Here is a 14,223-nt window from a genome sequence, read left to right on the forward strand (position 1 = left end):
AGGGTAAACGGTAGGATGAGAGCACTTCAGTGTGTCAGACCCTGAGTTTAGAACCACACAACTGTTTGGTACTTTGTCATTGCATATTTTCCCCATTACATAATGACTTCCTGTGCAGAGGACAAAATGCGTTTTCTCAGCAAAATTTTCAGCACAGCTGTTTTGGTGACTAAGTTTTGCAGGAGCTTTTTAATCAAATGCACCTAAAAAAACCTCCTTTGGGCCCTTTCATCATATTATCCCCTTTCCTTTAAATACATAATTTTGGAAGCTTAACTCACTTTTCCCATATAGGAAAGTTATTTTCAAGGAAATAATCTGTACCCAAAGTAGCACATTGCTTAGTTGCTCTGCTCTAATCTGGATATATGATTTATCCCACATGAATTAATGTTCCAGATAACAGACATTGACTCCCATTGATAACTAATAGTTTACATTTTCTCTGTTGTTGTTTTTCTTTTTTTTTTTGTGGTAGTGAATAAACATCATTCTCAAATGTATTATAATTCTCTCCCTTGTCAAGCCTAGCATGATGAACTTTAGTTTTATTTGATGATTCAGCAGCTTATTTATATGTGTAAGGTTGTTGGTGCTGACATTAAACATTTGGAAGCTATTTTATATTAGTAAATTGTGCCTTCTTAACTTAGAGAAATATCTTCTTTTTCCTCATCTTCTGTCATTTTATTTTTATTCTGTTGCTTAATTTTGCCTTGAATTTGAAATCTAGGAAGCTAGGAAAATCCTGGATAAGCAAGGTTATAAAATATGTCTGATAATGGTTAAGTGTGCTGAGAGGTTGTTACTGTAATGCAATTTAGTTCCTTGACTTTAAATCTAGCAAAAGATGAATGCATAAGAAAATGTTGCAAAGGTACCTGTGCCCCTCTCCAGAGGGACAACAATGGAGAAGAAAGATTCAGCAGTATGTGGCTGGCAACTGACAAGACAGGAGCCAGCTGCTACCCACCGTTACACCACTGGTCAGTTTCTCCCCCCTGTTTCCTGTAAGGTCCTGTCATTACTCAGGCCATCAGATATATCCAATTAACTTGCATGAGTCCTTGTGAAAGAAGATATCTACTTCATTCTTCTTAAAGTATAGTCCACGAAACAAGCATCAGCATCACTCGGGAGCTTGTTAGAAATATAGAATCTAAGTCCTATCCCAGACCTATTGAGTCAGAATCTGAATTTTATCAACAGCCCCATGTGATTCCTGTGCATGTCGAAGCTTGAGAAGCACTGGACAAAGACTTGGAATGAAAGTTTCTGGTGGTTCCCAGCCAAAGGCATAACTTAAATCCTCAAAGATGAAAGAGTTTTGGGTGTAGCATGAATATCATTTTCATCCAAAGATCCTCTAAGACCTTCTGAGAGCCAGCTGATTTCGTGATGACTGCCTGCAATGAGCAGGAACTGCGAAGCAGACTCTAAGATACACAAGAGAGACGTGTACAAAGCAGTTTTCAATTAAAGAATTGGGACAGGCAGACTTAGCATGCCTAAAATTTAAGGCCACAATAGGTTTCCTGTCTTCTCTACTTCACATCCAGATTACCTGAATTAGAAATAAATGTTGTTATTAGGCTTGATGTAAAATGAAACCTTGGCAAAATTTAGAAGTACAATTGCATTCCTTAGCCACAGGGAGGATTTTGCCAGCTCATGCTGCTTTGCAAAGCTATTTACCTGTTCTAGCCCAGCCAAATCGCTAAACATCAGAGTTTAGCATTTGCATCAACCCCAGGGGTGGCTGAATTCATATCTAATATGAAGTGATGTAAACCTTGGTAGTTGATTACAGGTTTCATAGTGTAGGAAACTGAGTTATTTCTATTGAATAGTGGTCTGGGGAGGAAGAATTAACTTGATCTTATGCCAGATTATTGCAAACCCTGAAGCATTTCCCCAGCCTAGGGCATGTGATTTAATTCTAATAAGAAACTTCATTTGGATAGGTCTGAGGATAACTTTTATTCTGTTAAACGCAATGCACCAACATTTTCCACTAGCCCATAGCCCACTTTGGGGTTGGAGGAGGGGTTATAGCTGATAATAAACAATGATACTAATCTCATTATTTCCATATCATTATATTTGCAGTTGTATTGCAAATAAAAGAGGAGAGAAACCAAAAAGTGTAGGGAGAATTTGAAACCATTGCTTCTAGGTATTACTGCTTGATGGCTGGACTTAGCAAAAGCTGGCAGCCGCATAGATTTACCACACAGTTCTCTCCATGGAAGTCTGTAGGCAAATAAAGGGTAGGCATGAGGAGTGGGGAAATGCATGTTTTTGTTACACCTCCTAGATTATTTGCTTTTGTTTTGTCCCTGACTTTCCAAAAAGATGTACACCCTCGGAATGTATTAATGGAAATGATCAGCCGTAGCCCAGAATTCCTTGGCCTGGAGAAGTTTCCTCTCTCCCTTAAGTGCTTTCTTGCTTCAGGTACTGAGAATTTGCCCATATATTTGCAAGGATAAATGAGTGTCTTACGCATCAAAACCATTGCAGAGGAAAGCTGTGTGTTGAGAAGATTGTGAATAATGAGGAGAAATCCAGGTCCTCGGCAAAATTCGGAAAATTTAAAAAGCTATCTAGAACTTCTTTTCCCAAATAGTATTAGGCATTCTCTCACTTAACCCTTTACAATTGTTTAGCTTTAGAGTTTACCAGAAAACATCCACAAACATTGTCTCAGTGGACCATCTGACAACACTATGAAGTGGGCAGGGCAGCAGCTGTGGTTAGACAAACTTTGCAGATGAAATGTGCCTCAGTTGGCAAAGCTGGGATTGTAGCCCAGGCCTTCTGACTCTCAATCCATTGGATCTTGTCTTTCTGAGAGATAGATGTTATCACGTAGGTCATTTATAGGGTTTTATCTTTGATGTTTCAAGGTCCAAAACCTTACTAGTGTCTCTTTTAGTGGTGTGTGTGTGTGTGTGTGTGTGTGTGTGTGTGTGTGAGTGATATGCATTTTTAATAGCAATGGCATAATGTATTCCTATTGCCTCTAAATAAAGAAGAAAAAGAAATGTCAAATATAAACAGAGTCTGAATATATCTAGAGCATTTAAAGTTTAGGTGTCTATCCTTGAAGGTATATCTTAGGGATGATGAAACAAAGAGCTTGTGGAAGTAAGGAAATAGTCATATGGGATCAATGTTTACTTAATGGTGTAGCCTCCTGGGTACGTTGTTTCTAGGATACCCTCACTATTATGAAAGCCAAGATTTTTAGACTTGGATAAATACTGGGGACCCTCATCATGGGCAAGAGCCAGGCCTTGCCTTTACAATATTATCACCTCAGAGATGATCTCCATTTTGCCAGGAGTTGGGAAAAGGCGACGTGCTTTGGAGTTTTCTGTTGCTGCACCACATTTTGGGAATGGAGGTCTATGAAAGTTGACCCCTGCCCTTTGTAAAATGAAATCTGACAGTTGCTACTTTTGAGAGCAGGTGAGAGTTTCATTGTGGAAAATGAATAGGGAGAGAAAATGGACTTCAACAATTTTGAGCTTTTGACGCTAGACTAGGATAACTCGAATTAGAATTTCTCAACAAAATCTGACTACACTAGGTGGTTTACAAAATTCAAAAGCTGATAATTTTTGCCCCCCAAAGAACAATATGAGCTGGAAGGACACATGTTTACCTCTGAGGCCAAGGTGATATTTGAAATATTTAGCAACCAGTAGAGCAAAGACTTTGACCAATTGCAAGAGATGCTCAGATGTTTTTCTCTAGTGCTCTAATGGTGGTCTGGACGTACCCAGCTCTGCCAGGCACCAGCCTTTAAATTGCTGGATTGTGTGGGTGTGTGGGGTTTGGGGAATCCAGAGACTCCTTAGTGAGAGAAAAGAGAGATGTCACATTGAAGGGACTCAGGAAGAGGGGTCATTTACTTTGGAGCCATGGTTATTTACAAACAGGAATGGAAGTATTTCAATATTTTAACAAGCTGAATTGTCATGCTGGTATGTACCAATGGAATCTTAGATCTGTTCTTACTGGAGGTAAGAAAATTTTCAACTGTCTCTGTGAGTGGTTCTTGCAAATCCCAGGCTCCCTTATCTCCTTCTAACATAAAACTGTGTTGAAAACAGTGGATGTAATTCATCAATGTTTTTTCTTTTTTTAAACATGTTTAATGGAGTATAGTTGCTTTACAATGTTGTGTTAGTTTCTGCTGTATAACAAAGTGAATGAGCTATATGTATACATATATCCCCATATCCCCTCCCTCTTGCATCTCCCTCCCACCCTCCCTATCCCACCCCTCTAGGTGGTCACAAAGCACCGAGCTGATGTCTCTGTGCTATGCAGCTTCTTCCCACTAGCTATCTGTTTTACATTTGGTAGTGTATATATGTCCATGTCACTCTCTCACTTCGTCCCAGCTTACCTTTGCCCCTCCCTGTGTCCTCAAGTCCATTCTCTATGTCTGCATCTTTATTCCTATCCTGCCCCTAGGTTCTTCAAAACCTTTATTTTTTTAGATTCCATATATATGTGTTAGCTTATGGTATTTGTTTTTCTCACTTCACTGTCTATGACAGACTCTAGGTCCATCCACCTCGCTACAAATAACTCAATTTCATTTCTTTTTATGGCTGAGTAATATTCCATTGTATATATGTGCCACATCTTCTTTAATCATTCATCTGCTGATGGACACTTAGGTTGCCTCCATGTCCTGGCTATTGTAAATAGTGCTGCAATGAACATTGTGGTACATGACTCTTTGAATTATGGTTTTCTCAGGGTATATGCCCAGTAGTGGGATTGCTGGGTTGTATAGTAGTTCTATTTTTAGGTTTTTAAGGAACCTCCATACTGTTCTCCATAGTGGCTGTATCAATTTACATTCCCACCAACAGTGCAAGAGGGTTCCCTTTTCTCCACACCCTCTCCAGCATTTATTGTTTCTAGATTTTTTGATGATGGCCATTCTGACTGGTGTGAGGTGATACCTCATTGTAGTTTTGATTTGCATTTCTCTAATGATTAGTGATGTTGAGCATCCTTTCATGTGTTTGTTGGCAAACCGTATATCTTCTTTGGAGAAATGTCTGTTTAGGTCTTCTGCCCATTTTTGGATTGGGTTGTTTGTTTTTTTGATATTGAGCTGCATGAGCTCCTTGTAAATTTTGGAGATTAATCCTTTGTCATTTGCAAATATTTTCTCCCATTCTGAGGGCTGTTTTGTTTATGGTTTCGTTTGCTGTGCAAAAGCCTTTAAGTTTCATTAGGTCCCTTTTGTTTATTTTTGTTTTTATTTCTATTTCTCTTGGAGGTGGGTCAAAAAGGATCTAGCTGTGGTTTATGTCATAGAGTGTTCTGCCTGTGTTTTCCTCTAAGAGTTTTATAGTGTCTGGCCTTACATTTAGGTCTTTAATCCATTTTGAGTTTATTTTTGTGTATGGTGTTAGGAAGTGTTCTAATTTCATTCTTTTACATGTAGCTCTCCAGTTTTCCCAGCACCACTTACTGAAGAGGCTGTCTTTTCTCCAGTGTATAGTCTTGCCTCCTTTGTCAAACATAAGGTAAACATATGTGCATGGGTTTATCTCTGAGCTTTCTTTTTTTTTTTCCGGTATGCGTGCCTCTCACTGTTGTGGCCTCTCCCGTTGTGGAGCACAGGATCCGGACGTGCAGGCTCAGCGGCCATGGCTCTCGGGCCCAGCCTCTCTGCGGCATGTGGGATCTTCCCGGACCGGGGCACAAACCCGCATCCCCTGCATCGGCAGGCGGACTCTCAACAACTGCGCCACCAGGGAAGCCCTATCTCTGAGCTTTCTATCCTGTTCCATTGATCTATAGTTCTGTTTTTGTGCCAGTACCATAATGTCTTGATTACTGTAGCTTTGTAGTGTAGTCTGAAGTCAGGGAGCCTGATTCCTCTGCTCAATCCTTTCTCAGGATTGCTTTGGCTGTTCAGAGTAATGTTTTTCTTTATCACAGCAAATAATCACAAGCTAATGGGGATCATAGCACATTGGTAATATATGTTCCAAGAAACATGGAGCCATCTCAGGTTTGCTCCTGTTCTCTCTTGGGAGTAGCATCTTAGCCTCAATTCATAATATGTCAACACAGACTCTGATATTCCCCCTGCATCCAGGAGGCTGTCTTGGAGCAAACCTGTTAATTTACCAAGTATTTATTGAATGCCTATACCTGGAAACAATGGTAACTTAGAATTTGGGGGGACCCTGATTCAAAATTTCAGTCCTGTATTATTTAATCTTGGAAAATGAACCTCAAGCACCAATAGCATCAGGAACCACTAGTATCAAAGCCAGAAGACTCAGGAACCAGATGGCACAGATTGGCCTTACCTTACTCCAGACATGCTTACCCAAGGGAAATGGGCAAAATGCTTGTTAAGGCTGAAGCCTCCTGCTAGTTTGATAGTTTAAGTAAAGTAAATATCATTGGTGCATTGGTTTGTAGCGTTTTAACAATCTGTGTGGAATGTCTGTAGATATTTCTTATGAATTCAAGGAGATCTGTTTGAGGATTTTTGATCCTTATTAGCAGAGCTGCTGTTGCCTGCATGATGCCTTTTCATAAACTACAAAAAGGTGCCTTATCATGTGCTAGTCCTCTTAGCTGGACCACTTTGTGCAGCCACAGTCTGCACCTGGAAACCAATGGCAGGTCTTACCCACTGGTTTCCAAATTTCCATGCTTTCACAGAACTCTGGCCATGGTATTGTCCCTCAGGCATATGGAAAACTGTGGGTGTCCCTTGGGTGTCATGGCCCTGAAGGATTGGAGGAGTACATTTATCCATATTTGATACCAGGGGAGTCTTCTGAGCATCTGGGAATTCTAGGAAAATCATTGCCCTGTGGGAGTGGTCAGACATGCTGGGTTCTTGTTTCACTCAGTTGCCCATCTATCTGTGACCTTACTTAGGCCACATCCTCTTCAGGACACATTTTCTTTGTGGTAAATTGATAGTTAGGAGATTCTGATCCCAGCAATCATTGTCCTCTAGTGTTTGTTCCAAACAGCACTGGATGACCTAGAGTTATTTTCCATATTTACAACTCAATGAAAATAACACTATGGTTCAGGATGTTCATACATATCACTACTTATTATTACTTGCTTAAAATGTGGTCTTTTTGGACAATATTGTGCAAATCATGAGTCCTTATGAGAGAAATTCTCAAAGGAACACTTGGAGGAAACAGATTAGTAACCCATAGATAATATAATCTCCAGCTTAAGTCTTCTTTATCTGACCTGTGACCTGAAAAATAGGGATGAAAAACACCTTCAATGACATAGGAAAAGTAACATTTATCAAAAACAAAATCCACTTTGTTACCAGATGAACTTAGAGTTTTACTATCAAATGACAATGCTATTTAAATGTCAAAGTGTGGTCCAGGGCCTGGCAGCATCAGTACCGCCTGGAAGCTGGTTAGAAAGGCAAATTCTTGGGCCCCATCTCAGACCGACTGAATCTGAAACTCTGGGGGTGTTTTTCACAACCTGTGTTTTCACAAATACTCCAGGGGATTTGATTGCCTGCTAAAGTTCGAGAAGCATGAAAGCATTTTAACCTCTCAGAGTAGCTTTATAAACAGCATGTCATCTGATTCTTATCATCACCCTGTAAGTGTCACTTGGATGACTTTTACTCACATTTGATATATGGCAGGGACACAGGTAAGTCGAATGACCCAGGGTCACACAGTCAGTTTTATATATTTATTATTTATCTCTTGGTATGTTTGGCATTTGGCATACAAACATTTTATCAGTTTCTCCTGCACTAAAGCTGACCCCAATTTGACTACCTATTTTTGGAAAAAAGCCTATCACCCATGTTCTTTCAAGTTCTCTAAGACAATAAGTTACATGATTTTATATAATTTTTCATTTATTTGCTCATTTTTTGATATCTTGTTTAAAAGATTGTGAGGTAACTGATGTCTGTTTGAAATGTCTAACATATGAATTGTATAAAATTTTAAAAGACAACATAAATAGTAGATGCACCTTTAACAAAAGCTTAAAAGATAAAATTTAAAAAGGAAGAAAAATTAAACTCTCCCACCTATAATTAACAATTAGTTTGTTTAGGTTCATACACCAATAATCACATTTGTACAAATCATGTTATATATGTTATTTTGGAGGATTTTTGCTTTCTTTTTCTTTCTTTCTTTCTTCTTCTTCTTTTTTTTGGGGGGTGCTGTGCCATGTGGATCTTAGTTCCCCGACCAGGGATTGAACCTGGGCCCCAGCAGTGACGCGCAGAGTACTAACCACTGGACTGCCAGGGAATTCCCTGCTTTCTTAATATACCTTGAAAAACTGTCTATGTCTGTCAATGTCATTCTTTTGTAACTGTCATAGTCAGAAAAAGAAGAGGGGTGGAATGAAAGAGGGATTGTGCATGCGCACACGAGAGAGAGAGAGAGAGAGAGAGAGAGAGAGATTTAAGGAATTGGCTCATACAATTGTATAGACTGGTAAGTCCAAAATCTATGGCTGGCACGTTAGAGACCCCAGGAAGGGCTGAGCTGGTGTTGAGTCTGGAGGCAGTCTGCTGACAGAATTCCCTCTTCCTCAAGAACAGTCAGTCTTTTTCTTAAGGCCTTCAACTTATTAGATGAGGCCCATTCACATTATGGAGAGTAATCTGCTTTACTTAAAGTCCACTGATTTAAATGCTAACCTCCTTTAAAAAAATATCTTCACAGCAACATCCTGGACATATTTGAGCAAATATCTGGGCACGATTGCTTAGCCAAGCTGACACATAAAATTAACCATCACAAAAATATTACTTTCCATGGGTGTGTATATTTCATTTTATTTATGAACTATAGATGATCTAATCCCCTAAAGTTGGAGATTCAAGTTGCTCCCAATTTTTTTATCCGAATACATAGCACACCTTTGGCTATTTGAGTCATTTTTGTCTTCAAGATCGGTTCACAGAGTGTGGAAAGGAATGCATATTTCTTACTTTTAAAGACTTAACTTCTTATTTCCAAATTGCCCTTGTAGATGGCTTTACCCCTGGAACCATAACTTGAAGACTTTGGAGTAGGGAAAATGCCAGACTGACCTTGATCTTCTCCTTTCTTCCCAAGCTTGCAGGTCACTGGGAACGGGCATGTTGCTGAGCTCCTGGGCCACCTCCTCAATTGAAGAAGTGGCAGAAGCTGGTCCTGAGGCACTTCGCTGGCTGCAGCTGTACATCTACAAGGACCGTGAGGTTACCAAGCAGCTGGTGCGACGGGCTGAGTGGATGGGCTACAAGGCCATATTTGTGACGGTGGACACACCTTACTTGGGCAACCGCTTCGATGATGTGCGTAACAGGTTCAAACTGCCACCCCAACTCAGGTAACCATGGGTCTCTGATCACTGGGTCCCTGAGCTGGTTTTCTAATTCTCTTTGCTCTTGTCATGATCCAACTCCAAAGACTTTCTCCAGTTTCTACGTGGGTGCCCTGGGGAATTAGATCTTCACAAAATGTTGGTCCCAAAGTATGGTTGACTGGGATTTGTCTAGGGCTGACAAGGTCTGGGCTCTAGAGATGGTGCCATTGTCCAATATCCACATAATCCTCAGCAAATCACACCCCTTATATGGGTGTCACGTACTTGAGCTATAAAAACAGAGATAGGAATTGCTGTATACTTGTAAAAGTCAAAAAAAAATTATGTCTCAGAGTGCATTAAGGGCTTTGAGTAAGATGAATTTCCATATAGACAGAAGATATTTAATTTAAACTAAACAACAGCTTGTTATTGTGATCCTAATACCCTATTTCTTTGTCTGCTGAAATAAAAAAGCACCCTTTTAATTTTATTTTTATTGTATTTGGAACAACTCTGGCAAGGAAGATTGAAGAAAGCTAAAAGAATGGAGACAAAAGAAGCCACACATTTGCTCCTTCATCTACTACTTCTTCTTTCAGCAATATTCCTCTTTTGTTGTGGTTCACCTATGGATCAAGATTCATTAACTTATTCACTGGTTCATTCGTTCTTTGATCCATTTACTCATTCATTCATCTTAGCAAAAACAGTGTATCTAGTAATCTAAAACTAAACTGTGAGCCCATCCATCAGCAGGGAATTGTTGTCCTTTTCCCTGTAAAAGATTAGAATCATCTTGAGTTAAAACTAGAAACTCAATGGAGTTTACTGAGAAAGACCCCCAACCTCCTTAAGCTACAGATCTCCCTTTCCCTTCGTTTTTACCTTCCCTCAGTTCCCACTAAAATCTGCCCTTATGTTTTTCATAGGGCTAAAACTCTTTGACCTCAAATCAAATGTGACTCTCAAATCTTAGTTTTAATGGAGGACATTTTGATGATGGGATTTCAAAGCATCCAACAGAGTACAGGAAATGAGGGATGCCTTCTTTGGAATCCTAGATCTCACTTCACACGGACTGTTGCTTATTTTGTCTACATATAAAGTTAATCCTTTTAAAAGATCCAAAATCTAAAAGATTCAAAATCAAATCAGCATTCCACATAAGGACAATAAGATTGTTGGAAGCCAGGAATTCCATGTGTATTAGAGAATGGGATGTCTCTCATGCATCACATAAGTCCATAGTCTTATGTAAGTGTCACATAACTGTCATATAGCTCTGCTGTATGTAAACTTATTTAAGTATAAGCTACTGTGCATAAAATCTTGCTGTTAAACCATAAGTAAATGAGCTGTGTGATGTTATCTCCGTGACACTTCCAGGTAGGTTTAAGATATTATTTCTGTATGGGATACTGTCAATGGCCCAATGACAAAGTGCTCCCCCTGACAGCTGTCAATCACCCCGCTCCATGCATCCCAGACACTGAGTTGCGCAAACATCCTGTCTTTCTAAGAGAACGAAAACAAAAACAAACGTCCCTGACATATTCCTACTTCTTGCCAAACTCGTCAGAAAGTAGATGGTTTCAAATTTCCTTAATATGAAACCTGTATTCACATTATTTCTCTATTTTGGTTGCTTTCATTTTTAGATTTTCTAAAATAATTAGTTTCCCAGTATTTAGGCTTCTGACAGGAAGTGTCCCTCATTGTTTTGCTTCGGCCGTTTAAAAAGGAATTTACTATTCCTTTTCCTCCTCCTCTTACCACTTCTACTAGCAACAACAACAATAATAAATAATACAGTAGGTTTTCTTTAAGCTTAGGAAACAGTTTCTTGCTCAGGATAACAAGTGTTTCAGAGCGGTATCTACTTAGATGGGGGATGACATGTGTTAATTCTGGCCGGTATCTCTTGCTCCTGGGTGCCAGGGCCATTTAGCCAGGAATGGGAAGGCTGCTTTGCTTTTTCCCCCTTTTTGCTCCCCGGCTCCTGCCCAGATGACGTGAGGGACTGGGAGACAAAGGCCCTTTTCAGCTGTCGATGTGCACAGGAGTGGCCACGGCTCCCCAGCTTGTCACATCTCCCGTCTGAAGATGATCAAATAATGAGCCACACATCCAGGCTACGGGGAACACAGGAAACACCCCTTGCTGGTGCCCTGGCCCCCAGTGCATACACTGGCCCTGTTTGTCCCTGTGGGCTTCAGGGGGGCAGCACCCTGGGGCCCACATTCAGCAGTGAAGGCAGAGCACATGATGGGAGGCCCAGGCTTCCGCTGGAGGCCACATGCTACCAAAAAGCTCATCTGTTACAGCCTGATATGAAATCAGGTTTCTTTCCTCAACTGACCTGACTCACAGAAGGTGAAGCCGGGCTGTTCAGAATGAGGTTTGGCAGGCAAGGGAGGCAGGAAATCCAGAGGAGAATGAGTCTGTAAAGCGGCGGCTCCTTCCAACCCTCACGGCTTCCTCTGCCTGGAGGGGAGGGGGTGGGACCTGACTCCTGGCGTCTGGGACCAGCCAGAGTTCAGGAGTTTGGTAATCTCTGCTTGGTCCATATGCAAAACACACATATGTGTGCAGTATAAGTGGCCCAGAGGTCCCCGAAACTCAGGGGGAGTAAAGCGAATTCTCATCTGCTCTCGGCAGAGGAGAGGATTGAAGCCAATTCACCAGACTGGTTCCTGAGGCTCTGAGGCAGGGACCTTCTTCCATCTCCATGCCCCACAGAGGTGGCTCATTTATCCCGGGTTAAGATTTGGCTCTTCAGTGCATCACCAAGGCAGTTAAAAGAAAAGAAATTTCCAATCATCGACTAAGATCAAGGTAAATCATAACACCTACACTTTTGATGATTTGCCCAGGGACATGCTCCCTTATGCCCTGAAATGATGTATTCATCACAACAGCCAGAGCACAGCCCACAAAAATAGATCAGACTTCACTGTCTTCCCCGATCTCTCTGGATAAAAGTGGCCAGTGAGTGTCCCCCTTGATTCTCTGATCTCATTGCCCAGCTCCCTCAACTTCATTTACTCTTCCTAGAACCTCTGGCTTTCCTACTGTTCTTTCAACATGCCAAACACACCTGCCCCTTAGAGCCTCAGAATTGACTCTTCCCTCTGCCTGTAAAGTTCTTTCCCCAAATCAATGCATAACTAACTTCACTTCCTTTACATTTTGACATCAGAGGTGACTCTACATGTCTTTATGTTGGGAAACAAAAATAAAAAATAAACAGTAGAGATCAGAATAGAGACACAATATGTGTGGGGATCTTGGGTTGTGGAGGCGGAAGGGAGAAAAGGATTTGAAGGAGGACTTTGTACATGACCCAACAGCCTCTGAATTATTTGGTTAGGAAAATGTTCACAGTATAATTCACATAATATTAAGCAGAATAATGACCTCCCAAAGATGTCCATGTTTTGATCCCTAGAACCTGTGAATATGTTATTAATACTTTACATGGCAAAATGGACTTTGCAGATGTGATTAAGGACCTCAAGATGGGATAATTATTCTGGATTATCACAGTAATGGAAAGCATTCTTATAAGAGCAAAGCAGGAGGGTCAGAGTCAGAGAAGGAGATGCAATGAGAGAAGCAGAGATATGAGTGATAGCATCAGGAATCAGGGACTGTAGGTGGTTTCTTGAAGCTAGACAAGGAAAGGAAATGGATTCTCCCCTACAGCTTCTGGAAGGAAAACAGCCCTAACGACACCTTGAGTTTAGTCCAATGAGATACATTTTGGACTTCTGACCTCCAGAACTGTAATATGATAAATTTGTGTCACTTTAAAGCCTCTAGGTGTGTGTGTGTTATAGCAGCAACAGGACACAACTACAAAAGCACAGATCTGCCTATTTCCTCTATATCTTCTCATTGAGACCGTGTTTACAATATTTAAACTTTCAAGTTAAGCATCTACCAGATCACATTCCTCTTATTCTGCTCTTTTTTTCCCCTTTATTTTGTATAGCACTTATATTCTAACATGCTCCATAAATTACTTATTATGTTCCTTGTTTAGTTTCTGTCTCCCTTGCTTCGAATATCAACCCTAGGTGGCCAGGCATTTTTGACCATTTTACTAAAACACTGGCACATAGTAGGTGCTAAATAAGTAAGGTTGAATCAGTCAATAAAAATGTGCTAAATCATAAGAAATTTACCCAATAAAACAAGAAGTTGAACGAGGGTTTGGGCTCATACTTAAAATCCTTGCCCTGAACCTTTCTTCCAACTGCCCAGCCACATTGAAGAAGAAATTAGCAGGGCTATGCAATCAATAGAGATGTTTTCCTAACCACAGAATTAAACGCTAGTGTTCCATGCACCCATTTCTATAATGTATTATGAATGTCTCTCTCTCATATTGTGTTGATACTGTGTGTTATACTGTTTGTTATTTTATAGTTTGTTTCCCACAGTGGAGACATATGGCTTTATCTTTATATCTTTAATGTCACATTATCAATACTTACAATGCAAAATATTGTATATTTCTCAGTAATAGTCATCTTTATCAATGTTACAACTGGTTATTTAATAAAGTTAACTTTCTTTAGTAGTTGTTACCTTTTTATAATACTAACTTACTAAAAACTAAGATCATTTTTATATTAGATTAAAAAGCATATTTGGGGGCCATTCAAGGCACAATGAGTCTCTTACAAAGAAGAAATCCTATCCCTTGCCTTTGAGTCATTAAACAGATTGGGATTTGGAGAATTAAGTCCCAAGTAATCATGTTATTATTTTGATGTTGCCCTTTTCCTTCCTTATGAAATGGAGTACTTTGGTTATCAGAAGTCGCTTTAAGTGTTTTTCTGTGTA

General features: G+C 40.2%; 1 protein-coding gene across 1 annotated transcript in view; it reads left to right on the forward strand.

The window, feature by feature from the left end:
- The window catches only part of HAO1 (hydroxyacid oxidase 1), a 65,589-nt gene that overhangs the window by 16,659 nt on the left and 34,707 nt on the right, over positions 1-14,223 (forward strand). The window contains exon 3 of the mRNA XM_022556498.2: positions 9,138-9,393. Coding sequence (XP_022412206.1) covers positions 9,138-9,393 — 256 coding nt within the window. The remainder of the gene's footprint in view (positions 1-9,137; positions 9,394-14,223) is intronic.

Source organism: Delphinapterus leucas, chromosome 15, assembly GCF_059928025.1.
Source record: "Delphinapterus leucas isolate spDelLeu-1000000601 "Yukka" chromosome 15, BTC_Dleu_Yukka2, whole genome shotgun sequence".
Lineage (NCBI taxonomy): Eukaryota > Metazoa > Chordata > Mammalia > Artiodactyla > Monodontidae > Delphinapterus > Delphinapterus leucas.